The following is a 15890-nucleotide window of genomic DNA, read 5'->3' on the forward strand; positions in this document are numbered from 1 at the left end:
ATCATTCAAAGTGGCAACTATTTCTAGCCTAAAACAACTACTTCGTACCTCCGATTTCATACAAGTAGATGATAATAAATGATGGATTGATCATTGATAGTGATGTTGGTCAATCAGTATGATATATCATACGAAAATCTTGTTTCATTATCACTAATAATGCAACCATATTGCCCAAAGCATAGTCATGAATTTTTGTTCATAAGCTTGTCATAATTAAGAGTCGATAATAAGTAATTATGTATACAAATTATTTATGAAGAAAAGCATATACAATACTACGTAGGGCATGTTCTCATTGAGTGAACTGAACTGAATATTTTATAAGAGAAAGAAATTAAGAGCTAAACTAAACTGAACTGATTAGAGCTGAACTGAAAATAATCGTATGACAACAGACCCGTAATTAGAATTTTAATCCTTTGAGAAAGTAAAATTTCGTAACTTACTTCGTTGAACTCATCAGGTTCAGTTTCTTTCAAAAAAAAAAAAAAAAAAACTCATCAGGTTCAGTTTCTTTCAAAAAATAAAAAAAAAAACTCATCAGGTTCAGTTTCTTTCAAAAAAAAAACTCATCAGGTTCAGTTTTTCATTGCCCATAGAAAGGCCCAAACATATGTATTTTGATACCAAAGCCCAATATCAAAGAGTAAACAAAAAAAAAAGAAAAAAAATTGCAATTTGTAAAAGAAGTATTTGACAGCCTGTACAACGTACACTCAACGACAGTTTCATAATCTACACCATTATCCCGCCCAAAATCCCTAATTCAAATATCGTCTCTCTTTTACAAATTCCAGACAACTCTGGTAGGAGAATTCTATTTTCTAGCAGAGAAATCGAAAATGGCGTCGAAAATCGGAATGATGGATTCTGCGTATTTCGTCGGTAGATCGGAGATTCTTGCTTGGATTAACTCTACTCTTCAACTCAAAATCTCCAAAGTCGAAGAGGTTTTTTCTCCATCTTTGTCCTCAATTTCGTAATTGTTATTTGCTATTCAACATTTTTTTTCGAAATTCGGCCTTTAAATTTCAATTGAAACCCTAATTTATCAATTTTGTGTGAAATTAGGCGTGCAGTGGAGCAGTTCATTGTCAGCTAATGGATGCGGCACATCCAGGTATAGTGCCGATGCATAAGGTGAATTTCGATGCGAAGAATGAGTACGAGATGATTCAGAATTACAAAGTTCTTCAAGATGTTTTCAACAAGCTCAAAATCTCTAAGGTTTCTCACAAATTCTATTGGGTTTTTCTTGAAATGTTAGGGTTTCTTCAATTTTATCGCTTAACTAGTTGATGTTTGTGATGATTAGAATATTGAGGTGAATAAGCTCACTAAGGGAAGACCTCTGGATAATCTGGAGTTTCTGCAGTGGATGAAGCGTTACTGTGATTCTGTCAACAACGGTGGTTCAAACAAGTAATTTATTTTTTGTTTTTCTATTAAAAAATTCTGTCAATTAGCTTTTGTTTAAATTGATTTGCAATTAATATGTTGTTTGATTAAATCAGTTGTTTTGTCAACGGCTGGATGTGTTTTACAAGTATGAAAACTTGTCTTATGAAGTGACTTCGAAAGATATTGAATGAAATCTGTGACAATTTTATTACCTTCATTCCAGAAATTATGCTGCATTTAGTTTTCGTTTGTCCAACTTTGGTTACATCAAGATGCTAATGCATACATTTGTCTATAACTGAAATAAGTGTTCAATTCTGCCTTGAAATTACTTAATACATTACGTGTTTATAGTATTAAATTGAAATTTAGTAAGAGAAATTGCTGTCAAAACCATATAAAAATTGTCAAATGTGGAGGATAGTTTTGTACTAAACCGAGTATCATACCAAGGTACTCAGGTTCTGGCTATTGTTGAACTATCTGCAATTCTGCTTGACTGTATGTTACAGTTTTACTGTAAGTGGAAGCGGTATTATACTATTGTGTGAGGGAGGAGGTGTTAATTATCGATATTCATATTGCTTCTTTTTTTAAAAATAATCACGTTTTCTCAAGTTGCATTATGAAATTCTAATGATACATACTGACTGATACACCGTTGAATGTCATAACCTTAGACGATGTCCTGTTGAGAATTCTCTTCAATAATAATATGCATGTTCCCTTCAATATCATGCATTTTCCAATACTTTGAATTAGAAATTCCATTACCTTTAATGTGTTTGAACCATTAATCTGAGTGTGCTTTGCGGCAGTTTGGAAGTTAGTCTTGTGCTTGGAACATGGATAGGCACTTACTCACCTCTGAGATTGCCTGTCCATTTTTGAAGCACCAAGTCAAATTCTTAAGACTGAAGTTTATAAGTTATGGCTGCATGGTAAATCGTGATGTTGTTTTTCTTAACTCCTCATGTTAACTCTTGGGTTAGTTGCAATTCAATTTTTTAAGGGAAGATAGGAAGCTTGCAAGCTAATACAGAATACATGAGAACTCTAAGGAGGTGTGAATTGTTGAGGATCTCTTTTTTGCATTAATTTTCACTAAATAGTAAACATGTATGCATTAGCTATAATTTCCTATTCATGATTCACTCATGACATTGCTGGATACCAAACCTTTTGAGAATTTCCTTATCATAATTCTCTTGATTAGTGTTTTATGCTCTAATAATCTGTGTTAAGTATTCAATCGGCTGTCCTTAACTGCTTGTCTCGTCCACTTTGCTCTTATACGATAATTTGGTTCTGTGCTTAGAACATTTTAGGTAATTAGTCCTCTCTATAAACTTTGTACTTATTTTTATATTATAATTTTATTTTTGCACCAAGTAATCAAGTATAATGTCCTCATTTTTTGTTTGTACAATAAATCATGTTGTTCTTTTCTAATCTTCATATTATAAATTTTGTTTCTGGATTAGTTACAATCCTTCAGAAAGGAGAGAAGCTTGTAAGGGAGGAAAGGAAAATAGCAAAAAAACTGCTGCTTCACATCCTTCTACTAAGTCTTCAACGGCAGCAACCAAATCTCATTCTACTCAAAGCTCTCGGAAGGCTGATGTCCCCTCTGTGCAAGTGGCTAATCAAGCTGCCATAGCTCCTCAACCCGTCTCCAATGAAATGGGTGCATATGATGAAAAGGTACTGTACCATACTAGCATGTGCAGTAAATTAAGATATTTTGGCCTAGGATGGACTTCCTTACCATTTCAGAAGTAATTTACTATGCAATTGTTATGCAGATCACTGAGTTGAAGCTATCAGTTGATAGTCTTGAGAAGGAAAGGGATTTCTACTTTGCGAAGCTGAGAGATGTCGAGATATTATGCCAAAGTCCTGAGCTTGAACATCAACCTGTAAGTCAAGCTTCTATCGAGACAACTCTTCACATTATACTTGTATATTGTTTAGTGTTTTATAACCTATTTAGGAATTTAGAAACTAAGTGCTCTATTGAATTGTAATAATGACAGGTTGTTGAAGCAATAAAGAAAATTTTGTATGCTGCTGATGATAATGCATCAGTGATAGAAGAAGCTCAAGCGTTGCTAACTCAGAAGCATGTTGTGTGTCCGAGTCCAGTTGCTGAGAATTCAGGTGATGGTTTAAAGTTGGAAACACTCAAAAGAAAGACCATTGACAACCTTGATGTTGATGTTGCTGCCAACACTACATTGTCTCCAAGGCAAAAGCTCTCGGATGTTTCAAATGTGCTTCAAAGTGGATCACCATTATCAACTTGCTAGACTACCGGTCTACTGCTGGTTTGGACCCTGATGTTGTCTGTCATATTACATGGTATACCAATGTCTTTTTCTGGTACATAATAGAAGTGGAAATATGTTGAGTTCAAAATTTTTGTTTAGCTAAAGCCTCTGAACTGCTCTTGATTCATTTCGTTGCTCAACTATTTTTTAAGAGTCAGTCTAAGAATAGTATTTGTATCGCCTTATATGACTTGGATCCTATTATGATATTATTGAAAACCTCATATATGTTTATTCAGTTATATCATTGTCTAATTTCCTAGCCTTTTGTGCTATGATCACAGTGCTCTTGCTGCAGTATTGTTTTTGACAGGTGCTCTGGTTGCATTTGCATAATTAGTATATACTATTACGGAGTAGTATTTTGAATATACTTGTATTAATCATAGACTATTAGTTGTACAGTATAATACACGAAATCGGAGTGATTTAGGAGGTGTGTCAGGAGCTGGTGTTGGAATTTCAAAGAACACTACGGGATAAATCCCGGGTTCATATAATATTGTGTGGACCCATATGACCATTATCCGGCAACGTAAAGGCCCGGTGAGAGCTTATAGCCAATACAAGAGCCATGTACGAAAACAAGTAAAATGACCACTTAAAGGCAAATTGGATGGTTCCACCTACCCGATTAAACTCAAGGAGGGTATTAGGGACCATACTAAACATCTCGGCAATTGTTATTACCATGCAAAAAAAGGTCAAAAAATTACAAAATTGAAGGCTATATAATCAACAATTTTTGAGGAAATTTTGAGGTTTTAGGGCCAGGTGGCGAAAAGTGTAGAGACCCTAAAGCCGTCAAAAACTGACCCGACTCGAAGACTCAATCTTAACCGACAATGATCTAAACCCAGCCTGTACTCGAACAATAGAGTGAATTATAGCCTTCAATTTTGCACTTTTCGCCACCAGGCCCTGAAACCTCAAGATTTCCTCAAAAAGCGTGGATTATAGCTTACAATTTTGTAATTTTTGACCCTTTTTCACCTGGGAAAAAAAAAATTAACGAGATTTTTACCATGGTCCCCAAAACACTCCGGGAGTCCAACTGGGTCGGTGGAACCATCAAATATGCCCTTAAACGGTCATTTTACCCGTTCACAACTTGTAGTGATTTCGTAAACTCAAGTCTACCACGTACGTATATGACAACATATAATGATCATATATGGTTTAACACGGCATAATATGACCCTGAGATGTATCCCTTAAAGTCTCAATGATTTTCTCCACCGAGCCCCTAAACCACAAACTTTCCTTAAAAAACTGGATTATAGCCTTCATTCAATTTTGTAATTTTTTGACCTTTTTCGCTCAGAAATAAAAATTACCAAGTTTTATACCATGGTCCCTAATACCCTCCGAGAGTCCAATTGGGTCAGTGGAACCATCCAATACGTACGTTTTACCCGTTCAAAACTTGCAGCGATTTTGTAAACTCAAGCCTATCACATACGTTTATGACAACATATAATGATCAAATATGGTTTCAAACAGCAGTACATGACCCCGAGATATATCTCCATGGGTCTCAACACTTTTCGCCATCGGGCCTTCAAATTTTGTAATTTTTTGACCTTTTTCGCCAGAAATAAAAGTTGTTGAGATGTTTACCATGGCCCTTAATATCCTCCAGGAATCCAATTGGGTCGGCGAAACCGTCCTATATGCCCTTTAATAGTCATTTTACCCGTTCACAACTTGCAGTGGTTTCGTAAACTCAAGGCTATCACGTACGTTTATGACAACATATAATGATCACATATGGTTTCAAATGGCATTATATGACACCGAGATATATTTCTTAAGGTCTCAACACTTCTCTCCATCGGGCCCAGAATCTTAAAAATTCCTAAAAAGGTGTGGATTATAGCCTTCAATATTTTTTCGCCCAGAAATAAAAATTGCCGAGATGTTTACCATGATCCCTAATACCTTCTAGGAGTTCAATTGGGTCGGTGGAAGTGTGGAACCACCCAGTATGCCCTTTAACGATCATTTTACCTGTTTGCAACTTCCACCGATTTTTAAACTCAAGCCTACCACAGACGTTTATGACAACATATAATGATCATATATGGTTCCAAATGGCATTATATGACCCTGAGATGTATCCCTTAAGGTCTCAAGGCTTTTCCCCACCAGGCCCCCAAGGCCTAAACCTCCAAATTTCCTCAAAAAGCGTAGATTATAGTCTTCAATTTTGTAATTTTTTGACATTTTTTCGCCTAGAAATAAAAATTACCAAAATGAATACCATGGTCCCAAATACCCTCCAGGAGTCCAATAGGGTCGATGCACCATTCAATATGCCCTTAAACGGTCATTTTACCAGTTCACAACTTACAGTGAATTCATAAACTCAAGGCTACCACGGACGTTTATGTCAACATATAATGATCATATATGGTTTTAAATGACATTATATGACCCCGGGATGTATCCCTTAGGATCTCAACGCTTCTTACCACCGGGCCCCGAAACGTCAAAATTTCATCAAAAAGCGTAAATTATAGCCTTCAATGTTGTATTTTTTTGAACTTTTTTCGCCCGGAAATAAATATTGCCGAGATGTTTTCCATGGCCCCTAATAACCTCCGGGAGTCCAATTGGGTCAGTGGAACCATCCAATACGTCCTGAAATGGTCATTTTCCCCATTCGCAACTTGCACCGATTTCGTAAACTCAAGCCTACCACAAACGTTTATGACAACATATAATGATCATATAAGGTTTCAAACGACATTAAATGACCCCGAGATGTATCTCTTAGGGACTCAAGGATTTTCACCACCAGGCGCCGAAACCTCAAAATTTCATCAAAAAGCGTGAATTATAGCCTTCAATTTTGTAATTTTTTGACTTTTTTCGTCCAGAAATAAAAATTGCCGAGATGTTTACTATGGTCCCTAATACCCTCCGGGAGTCTAATTGGGTCGGTGGAACCATCCAATATGCCCTTAAACAGTCATTTTACCCGTTCACAACTTGCAATGATTTCGTAAACTCAAGGCTACCTCGGATGTTTATGACAACATATAATGATCATATATGGTTTCAAAAGACATTATTTGACCCCGAGATGTATCCCTTAGGGTCTCAAGGCTTTTCGCCACCGGGCCCCGAAACCTCAAAATATCATCAAAAAGCGTGGATTATACCCTTCAATTTTTTAATTTTTTTTACCTTTTTTCGACTGGAAATAAAAATTGCTGAGATTTTTTACCATAGTCTTTAATATCCTCCGGGAGTCTTATTGGGTTGGTGGAACCGTCCAATATGCCCTTAAACGATCATTTTACCCGTTCACACCTTACAGTGATTTCGTAAACTCAAGCCTACCACGTACGTTTATGACAACATATAATGATCATATATGGTTTCAAACGGCATTATATGACCCCGAGATGTATCCCTTAGAGTCCCAAGGCTTTTCTTCACCGGGCTACAAAACCTCAAAATTTCCTCAAAAAGCGTGGATTATAGCCTTCAATTTTGTAATTTTTTGACCTTTTTTTTCCCGGAAATAAAAATTACCAAGTTGTTTATCATGGTCCCTAATACCCTCCGGGTGTCCAATTAGGTCGGTGGAACCATCCAATATGCCCTTAAATGGTTATTTTACCCGTTTACAACTTGCAGTGATTTCGTAAACTTAAGTCTACCACGTACGTTTATGACAACGTATAATGATCATATATGGTTTTAAATATGACCCCGAGATATATCCCCTAGGGTCTCAACACTTTTTTCTACCAGGCCCCGAAACCTCAAAATTTCCTAAAAAATTGTGGATTATAGCTTGAGCTGTCAAAAACTGAACCGACCCGAGAACCCGATCTTAACCAACAATGTTCTGAACCCAGCCTATACTCGAACAATGGGGTGAAACTAGTGACCTGTAACTCGACCTGAACCTAACCTGATCTTAACCGAAAATCGATTTGATCCAATAATTTATGACCTGAACCTTAACCTTCACCCGACCTTATACTAACCATCAACTGATTTAGCCCGACCCGAAATCAATCCGAACTCGAACTAGTACCCGACCCAAATTAAAACCTCAACCCGAGTCATGGAAGGTTTAGTGAAATTTTATATACCTTTTATTCAGCTTATATACTGGTATACTTTTGTAAACCCTTAATCCGATTAAATAAAATCGTTTGTTCAGCTTATATACCTATTGTTTTCTATTACTCGTATATAGGTTTAATAAAATCTTGATGATGCTTGATCAAATTATGGAAAACGTAATTATATAGTTCAACTTGGCCACATCGATATTTATTAGAATTGAACTTGAACCAAAACCCGACTCAACACTAACCCGAACCCGAATGTATCATCTTGTTAACCATCCAAACCCGACTCAACACAACCCGAACCCGAACCTGAAATTGAACCCGACCTATATCCGAAAAGGTGAACAACCCGTTATAACTTGAACTGAAATTGACCCGACCTGAACCTAAACCTGATTTGAAGCTAGATTGACCCAATATAACCTGATCCCGATTTAATCCGAGACCTAATTTGACCCAACCCAAACCCAACTTAAATACCCGAATTGACAGCTGTAGTTGTGTATTTGTGTGTGTCCTGGATAACACAAATACTCGTCCGGGATCTTCAACAATATTGACGTTAGTATGGATATTGCACATTTCATATTGATAAAAACAGGGGGGGAATGAACCACATGTTTACATGTCCATAATTCTCCCCTACAAACTAGCTTCCAAAGAAAGGCCCGTAATAGTAGAACAGAAAATAGCTTTAAAAAGAAATCACTGTATATTTGCTCAAAAAAAAAAAAAAAAAAAACACTATTTATCATCGTATTTTGACATCTTTATCACTCTTTCTTCTATCTGTTTATTCTCCTCGTCAAAAACTTCATAATTCAGGATGGTAAAGTTACGCATTGCATGATCTTCGTTATAATCCTATTTATGACATTGTTCTTTTCTTCGGTTATGTTAGGTTTACAGAAAATGATTATTGGTAGGTTATGATCTAGTGCTAATATATTTATTTTGGGCTTATGAACAGAATAACCAGCAGACTAAGCCACACAACACAGGAGAGGTGAAAGTGGTGGAGACAGTTGATCTAAGTCAATCTGCAGGGCAAGGGGAACAACAAAGGTTTATTGAGGTGATTCACCAGCTTCACCAGCCAGAAAAACCTGCCACCAGCAGTGGTAATGTCTTGTCGGGGGCCGGCGCTGCTGTTGTTAACACTCTTCAATCTGCAAAAGAAGCCATTTCTGGAAGTAAAAATCACTAGTGCAAGTTCTTAGTATTTATTAGGGAAATTTGACAATTACCGCCTTCTGTTATGTCCATTTTAGCAATTACCACCTTATATTTTTTTTTTTTTGAAAATTACCACCTTCTATTTTCAAAAAATCAAAAGTTACCACCTTCTTGCCCCTCAACTACCACGTGACGTCATTTTGGGCTCATTCTTTCCCTTTCCTCCCTATTTCCCTCACATTAATCATTCATAACTCGATTCTCATCCCCCCTTTCACTTCTTTTATACATGCATTTGCAATGCTTAATGGAGGTTAATTTTCATGTATGTAGTTTGTAAGATTATGTTTGTATCACAGTTTATATGATCTGATGATTCACTTTCTTATAATTGTACATTTATAATCTAACCATTGCTAGCTATGATAACTCCATCTTAGAAATGGGACAAATCATAAATCTAAAATAATGTTATGTATCTTTTAGGAAAATTGTTAGATGATCTCGATATGTAAGGAATTTAAATGAAAATAAAAGGTCAAAATCCTTCTTAATATATAAGCCGGAACCTTTTAGATTTGATACATTTAATGACTTGTGTATTATTGATACTTGTAAAGAATGTACGCAAATTATTCTTCTCTTATGATTAGGATACATTTCATCATTTGTACCAATTGAAAAAATTTTATTACATATTGCACTAATACTTCCTTGTTAAGGATGTAGAAGAGTTGTTCAATCTTAAAATTCCATGTCCATTAATAAACTTATTTTTTGACCCCTTAAATCATTTGACTTTGATTACGTGGACAATTAAGAATCTGTAATTGGCTGTATGTTGTAAAACTATAAGCTAATACATGTCATGCAATACTAACAAGGGCCCCACCAAAGATTTTCTCTGCTTGGTCAATAATAAAATAAGATTAAAATTGCTTGCAAATAGTATAAAAGCATAGAACCAAATTGACAATTTGATCACGTCCTAAAGCCGAACCTTATTCGATCTCTCTTTATATCTGTTCTTGTATTGGATTCTTCTCCCAAAAAAAAAAAAGAATTAGTACAATTTTTTTTCCTAGTTTTTTGAAATTTTGAGAGATTGTTGAAGTAGAGATGGGAGTAGCACTGTCGAGATTAGTAAAAATGATGTTTGCAAAGAAAGAAATGAGAATTTTGATGGTGGGTCTTGATGCTGCTGGTAAAACCACCATCCTTTACAAACTCAAACTTGGTGAAGTTGTCACTACTATCCCTACTATTGGTATGTGATCATTTTGTTTTTGATCAAATTTGGTGTTTTTGTGTCACCTATGTGTACATTCACTCGTGTAGGAAGAGAGTTTGAACGCGTACCAACTTAAACATGGTTGTGTGGGAGAGTCAGTTTGAAACTCGATTGAGCATTGCATTAAGTTTAATTGATATAACTCATATAAGTGACAAATTCAAATTTAATGGCTGAATTAGCTAGCGACAAATTTAAATTTAATGGTTGAATTAGCTTGTTTTTATGGTTTATGATTCTAGAGATTGAAAAGCGTGACATATAATTTATATTTAGTTTAACGTTTGTATATGTTGAGCAGGGTTTAATGTGGAAACTGTGGAGTACAAAAATGTAGGCTTCACTGTTTGGGATGTTGGTGGCCAAGACAAGGAACAACTAGTCCTAACTCCTAAGTCCCCTGAATTTATTTATTTTTTCTAATTTGTGCGTTACTGTATTGTTGGTGATCATTAAAGCAACCACGACATTTTGATATGAACACGTTACACCACCTTTGTGTAGCCTGGTTATGTTATTGTTTTGTGGCTTTCGCCTAATTGATGCATCCTACTAGTATAAGCTGTTTTAGTGAGTTTATGTTAGATCAAATTAAAACAAATTAGCTAGAATAACTCATATATAATGTAAAGAAAATCATCGATACCTTAAGTAATTTTTTTTTTTTTTAATTTTTTTTTACCAACGCGACAACAGATCAGACCTTTGTGGAGGTACTACTTCCAGAACACCCAAGGTCTTATCTACGTAGTGGACAGTAATGACCGAGAGAGAATTGCAGAAGCCAGAGATGAGCTCCACAGGATGCTAAATGAGGTCTTTTTCAAACTCCCTATTTTTAATTGGGCCCAGAATTCAGTTTTTTGTTGGGCTTTTATGTGTTGTGGCCCATCTTTTTTTACATCGTGATCCAATTTGTCTTAACTGAGGCCGATTCTTTTGCTGAAGGATGAACTGAGGGATGCATCTCTTTTAGTTTTTGCCAACAAGCAAGACCTTCCAAATGCAATGCCTGTTGCTGAGATTACTGATAAACTTGGCCTCCACTCCCTTCGTCAACGCCGCTGGTATAGCTTTTTCTTACCCTTTCCTTACTATAGCTAATTACTCCTTTACTCCATCCATTCCATATCATCTGACCACTTAACTAACTTTTTTTTCATTATTAAAATTCGTACAGATCTAAGTTTATGTTGCACAAATTAAGAAGTCGTAGTCATTATTGGTGCCTTAATTAGTTAAACGGGTTAGTAATAGTGTATCGATATGTTATATGACAGGTTTATACAGGCTGCTTGTGCTACCTCTGGTGAAGGTCTTTATGAAGGTCTAGAGTGGCTTACCGGCAACATAACTACCAAGGCAAGATAAGTTCTTCTTCGATTTCCAATTGTTTATTTTAGATTATTGATAGCAATAATAATCACTTGCTCATTATTCGTCTTCCTTGATTGTAATTGCAGTCTTAAAATTACAATCAACATCTACTGCCTACACATTGGAGCATTGTTTCTGATATCTGACATCAGACTTTCCTTTCAGAAATCAGAAGTGAAGCTTTGTTGCAAATATGTATAGTGTATAATATATGTTAAATTCATACCTCAGTTTGCTGAGAATGCTTAATAATGAATGAATGTTTGCAAATGAAATATAATCTTTATGTTGGTTTTTGTTCCTTAACTTGCTTTTGATTCAATATTCTCTGAGTTGTTGCAATTAGAAGCATAAATTGGTGGTTAGTGTTTTGTTAGCTTTCAGTCTATAATGATCCGTCGAAATGATGAGTTTATAAGTGACTACTTTTGGTTTATCAAACAGCTTTAAAAATCTTAAAACCAAAAACCGAAACCAACTATTATATCGAACATGCCCTGTCTCGGCTTTGAGTGACAGCTCGATTGGTACAATCCGTCGTATGGTAGGATATCAAGTAAGCTAGTAGTATCAACGAACTTCTTGTACTCTTAGTAGAAAGGATTTTTTGTAGAGAAGTTTCCAACAAACATATGCATGGTTAAAAACATCAGTGCTAGGTAAAAGCGATACAAAATTTTGAAGTAGGGATAAAGTTCCAAGTCTCAAAGAAGGTAGTCCAACAAATGGAAGTTTCAAGGAAAGTGAAGTTTGGTAGTTGGACTTGGACATGTGCAAAACTACCCAAAACAAGGGGGACCCATTGTCCTACATTTCTTTGGTAGAGGTTCAGATGGTTGCATCAAAGATATTGTTGGTGAATCCTTGTTACTAGAACTCTCACTACAGATTACATCAAACACATTATTTGATGGACTTCTCCTTTTTGCTGATGAATTATTCCGATTTCGTTTGTTTGCTGTGCTTGACAATTCTTGGATGAAATTGTAGCACTCTTCTACTTTAACCTGTAAAAAAATTTAATGTTATTGAGGGAATTTATAGTAACCAAAAAAAAAAAGAGAGTAGGATGGTGCAAAACCTTGTCAAGTTTCAAGGTATCCATGACATCATATTGGTATTCTAGTGTACTCCATAGTCCAATTTCTTTCAAGGTTTTCACCATACTTGCTGCTGCTAAGACGGATGGAACATAGCACATAAACCTGGGATCTGCATTCAAATGAACGTCGTTTAAGGTTATGCACACATAATGTAGCAGTCCTTATAATATACCAATGAAATAACACAAATTTTGATCAAACTAAGTCTTTCTTTTTACTATGAAACTATATAAATAAAAAAATGTCTTGAATTGGCCTGCCCTGTGACTTGAGTTTAGTTTGCCAAAAATGATGCATAATGCTTACCAAGAATGGCAGAGACAATAAGGTTTTCACATCTGGTTAAAATATTTCCATGAAAATGGGATTTTATGTTGAACTTCCTTATTAAATGTCCAAAGTAGGAAAGTGGGGTCACAGCATTCATTTTCCAATCAAGTGTTGAAAGCACTAACAGCTCCATTCTCTGAACAACCTTTGCTTCAAATATCTGTTCATGCTCTACCTACACCAATCATACATAAGTCATAAGATACAATAATTTGTACCAAGGAAAAATGCTCAGCCAAAAACAAAAATTCTCAAAAATAGCTTGTTAGACTATTAAGCAATAGCTTGTTGTAAGACATTACTCGTAGTAAATAAAATTCTAAAAATAAACATCGAGATAGTATCCTTGAAAATGTTTAAGTCGACAATAAAATACTTCATGTTAGCCTAATAAATTGTGTGACAGTTTTGTACAAAAGTTTGTCATCTTACCAACATGTTTTTCACCTTTCTATCTTCCTCCAACTAATAAGACAGGCACATGGCAAAAACATTACAATACTAAAATTGAATGATATATACAAAAGTCCTAAGTATTTATGTCTCCCTCTATTCAAAAAAAAAAAAAAAAAAAAAAAAAAAGTATTTATGTCTCCCTAATAAAATTTAAGACAATCACGCGTCATTTTATCTTGTTAACATGACATTAGAGTACTAGACTAATACCTTAATGTAATGTTAAGCAATTTGGAATATGTTTAAGCACTTTCACTACTTTCTTTCAAAAATCATGGCAAAGAAAAAAGAACTTACTTGGAAATCTAAAAGAAGAGGAACATAGATTTCTTCCATCTTGGAAGCCAAAGAAAGACAAGCAACAGCAGCAAGATGTGTCATCCATGGCATCTCTTTTTGATACCCAAAACTCACGATAAACTTATCAAAATAACTAACACCCAAAACCAGAGTAATTGCAGAGAAATTATGGTGATGATTAACCTTAATCATCCATTCTAAAGCCTTTCTCCTAGCTTCCAATAACAACTTATTAACACCCAAATCACCCTCATTTAGAAGAGTATTTCCTTCTTTAGAAAACAGAGCATTTAGTTGTTCTTCATCATCTTCACACCAAACTAAAGAAGAAGAATCATGTAATGGTGATAAAATTGCCAACCCAATTTCAACATTATTATCATGATCATTATACTCTTCATCTTCAGCATTATCCCAACATTTTTCTTCACAATACAAACAATCAAGAAAAAGAAGATTATTGCTTTTTGAAAGGGTTTGTTGTTGTTCTTGCTCTGTTTCTAAAGTAGTCATTTTTGGGTGAGTTTTTGAGAGTTTGGGAATTGCCTTTTATGTTAGCAATGAAATTGAATTTGAGGGTATCCATTGCTTTGAACTCTAGTAGTAATAAACTGTAGAGAGAGAGAGAGAGAGAGAGAGAGAAGGAGGGGCCCTGAAAAATTAAGTAATAAGGGTGAGAGTGTTTTATTTGAGGGGTTTTGAAGCTTGTCTTTTTCCTCTGTTTTTGGCTTTTGTTTGTGTATTTATCTCTTTTTAGGCTTTTACTCTTGACCTACATGTTGATTTTTATTGATTGTTTTGTGTAATTTTTTCTTACAAGGATGAGTTGACAAGAGAGAAACTCCTTGTTGATCTCAAAGTTTGGTGTAAAAAGTACAATTTTATGTGTTTGTTTTCTGTAATTACCGTTTTATTAATTTAGAAAGATCCAAAATATCACTATTTGTAGAATTGAAGATATCAAAATTTTGTTTCTTTAATGGTGTAAAAAGCCTAACTCTTAAGAGTATTTTAATGTTTTATTATTAATCGTGGAAGTGAACAGTACACTGACTAATAAAAAGGAAAGATGGCATATTATTTGAAAGTCTAAACCTCTTATGACAAATGATTAGCCATAAACATTAGTAATTTTTATTATACTTTTTGTAATTAATATTTGTACAACCAATAATTTACAATTAAACCGTTCTAATATGCAACTCATTATTTGTGTGATTGTTTTGTCACATTCCATTGACCTTATAAGAAGGCTACTTGACATTTACCATATCTTTGGTTTTTACCATTCATAATTGGTTGACCATTTGGCAAGTAAAAAAATGTGTTCAATTTATCACAGTAGACTATGATGATTTACATAACATATATGAAAGTTTGCATACATCAATTGATTAACTTAGAAATTTATCTTGAGGTTGATATGTGAGTATATCTGTATATGTGTAATAGTATACAAGTCAAGATGGGAATTTTTTTTAAAATGATTTCAAATTATCATTCATGTTATTCACCTTTGAATCCTACAAGTCTATTTTATCTAAAAAAATTTGATCTAAAGTCCGCGTGAAAGCCAAGAATTGAAACTAATAAATAGTGCATGTCTAAAAGTAAATAACTCATACTTAAACTAAATCAAAGTGTTTTTTTTTTTTTTTTTTGGAAGGAAATAGAGTCATAAATGGACAAATCACGTAAACAAGATTTGATCACATTGTCTGCTAAACTAAGCAACGTACATTGTTTTAGCTTAACTTAGACCTTATAATTGAGGCCTTAAAAACTTGATTTTTGATCAAATTATCCACAAGAGTTGCAGAAAAAGGTAGTACGTGTAATCTTCATTTGAAATATGCACCGTACAAATCTGAAATTTGTTGGCAGTGCAACTGAAGCACATTGAATAAAGGCACGAAAGTTGCATGGCACATTCTCTCCAGTTATAAATCTTATGGTTAACTGTCTCAGAAAGTACTAGGACTATCTGCATTTCCATCTATCTGTCTTCTGCTTATCTATTCTTCATTAT

General features: G+C 34.7%; 3 protein-coding genes across 3 annotated transcripts; 2 read left to right on the top strand and 1 right to left on the bottom strand.

Annotated features, from left to right (window-relative positions):
• Positions 1–759: 759 nt before the first annotated feature.
• LOC145602412 (microtubule-associated protein RP/EB family member 1C-like) lies at positions 760–3902 on the top strand. Its single transcript, XM_081658606.1, has 6 exons — positions 760–953; positions 1075–1230; positions 1319–1425; positions 2889–3108; positions 3210–3323; positions 3441–3902. The coding sequence occupies exons 1-6, from the start codon at positions 846–848 to the stop codon at positions 3711–3713; spliced, it is 978 nt and encodes a 325-aa protein (XP_081514732.1). The 5' UTR covers positions 760–845; the 3' UTR covers positions 3714–3902.
• Positions 3903–10003: 6101 nt separating this feature from the next.
• Positions 10004–11666, top strand: LOC145600129 (ADP-ribosylation factor-like). Its single transcript, XM_081656021.1, has 5 exons — positions 10004–10271; positions 10597–10676; positions 10992–11111; positions 11244–11362; positions 11576–11666. Exons 1-5 carry the CDS (start codon positions 10124–10126, stop codon positions 11664–11666), a joined length of 558 nt encoding a protein of 185 aa, XP_081512147.1. The 5' UTR covers positions 10004–10123.
• Positions 11667–12127: 461 nt separating this feature from the next.
• On the bottom strand, positions 12128–14489 carry LOC145602791 (cyclin-D3-3-like). Its single transcript, XM_081658944.1, has 4 exons — positions 13859–14489; positions 13082–13280; positions 12754–12884; positions 12128–12679 (listed from the first exon to the last, which is right to left on the bottom strand). Exons 1-4 carry the CDS (start codon positions 14372–14374, stop codon positions 12452–12454), a joined length of 1074 nt encoding a protein of 357 aa, XP_081515070.1. The 5' UTR covers positions 14375–14489; the 3' UTR covers positions 12128–12451.
• Between the last annotated feature and the right edge of the window lie 1401 nt (positions 14490–15890).

Source organism: Chenopodium album, chromosome 21 (genome assembly GCF_948465745.1).
Source record: "Chenopodium album chromosome 21, dcCheAlbu1.1, whole genome shotgun sequence".
NCBI lineage: Eukaryota > Viridiplantae > Streptophyta > Magnoliopsida > Caryophyllales > Amaranthaceae > Chenopodium > Chenopodium album.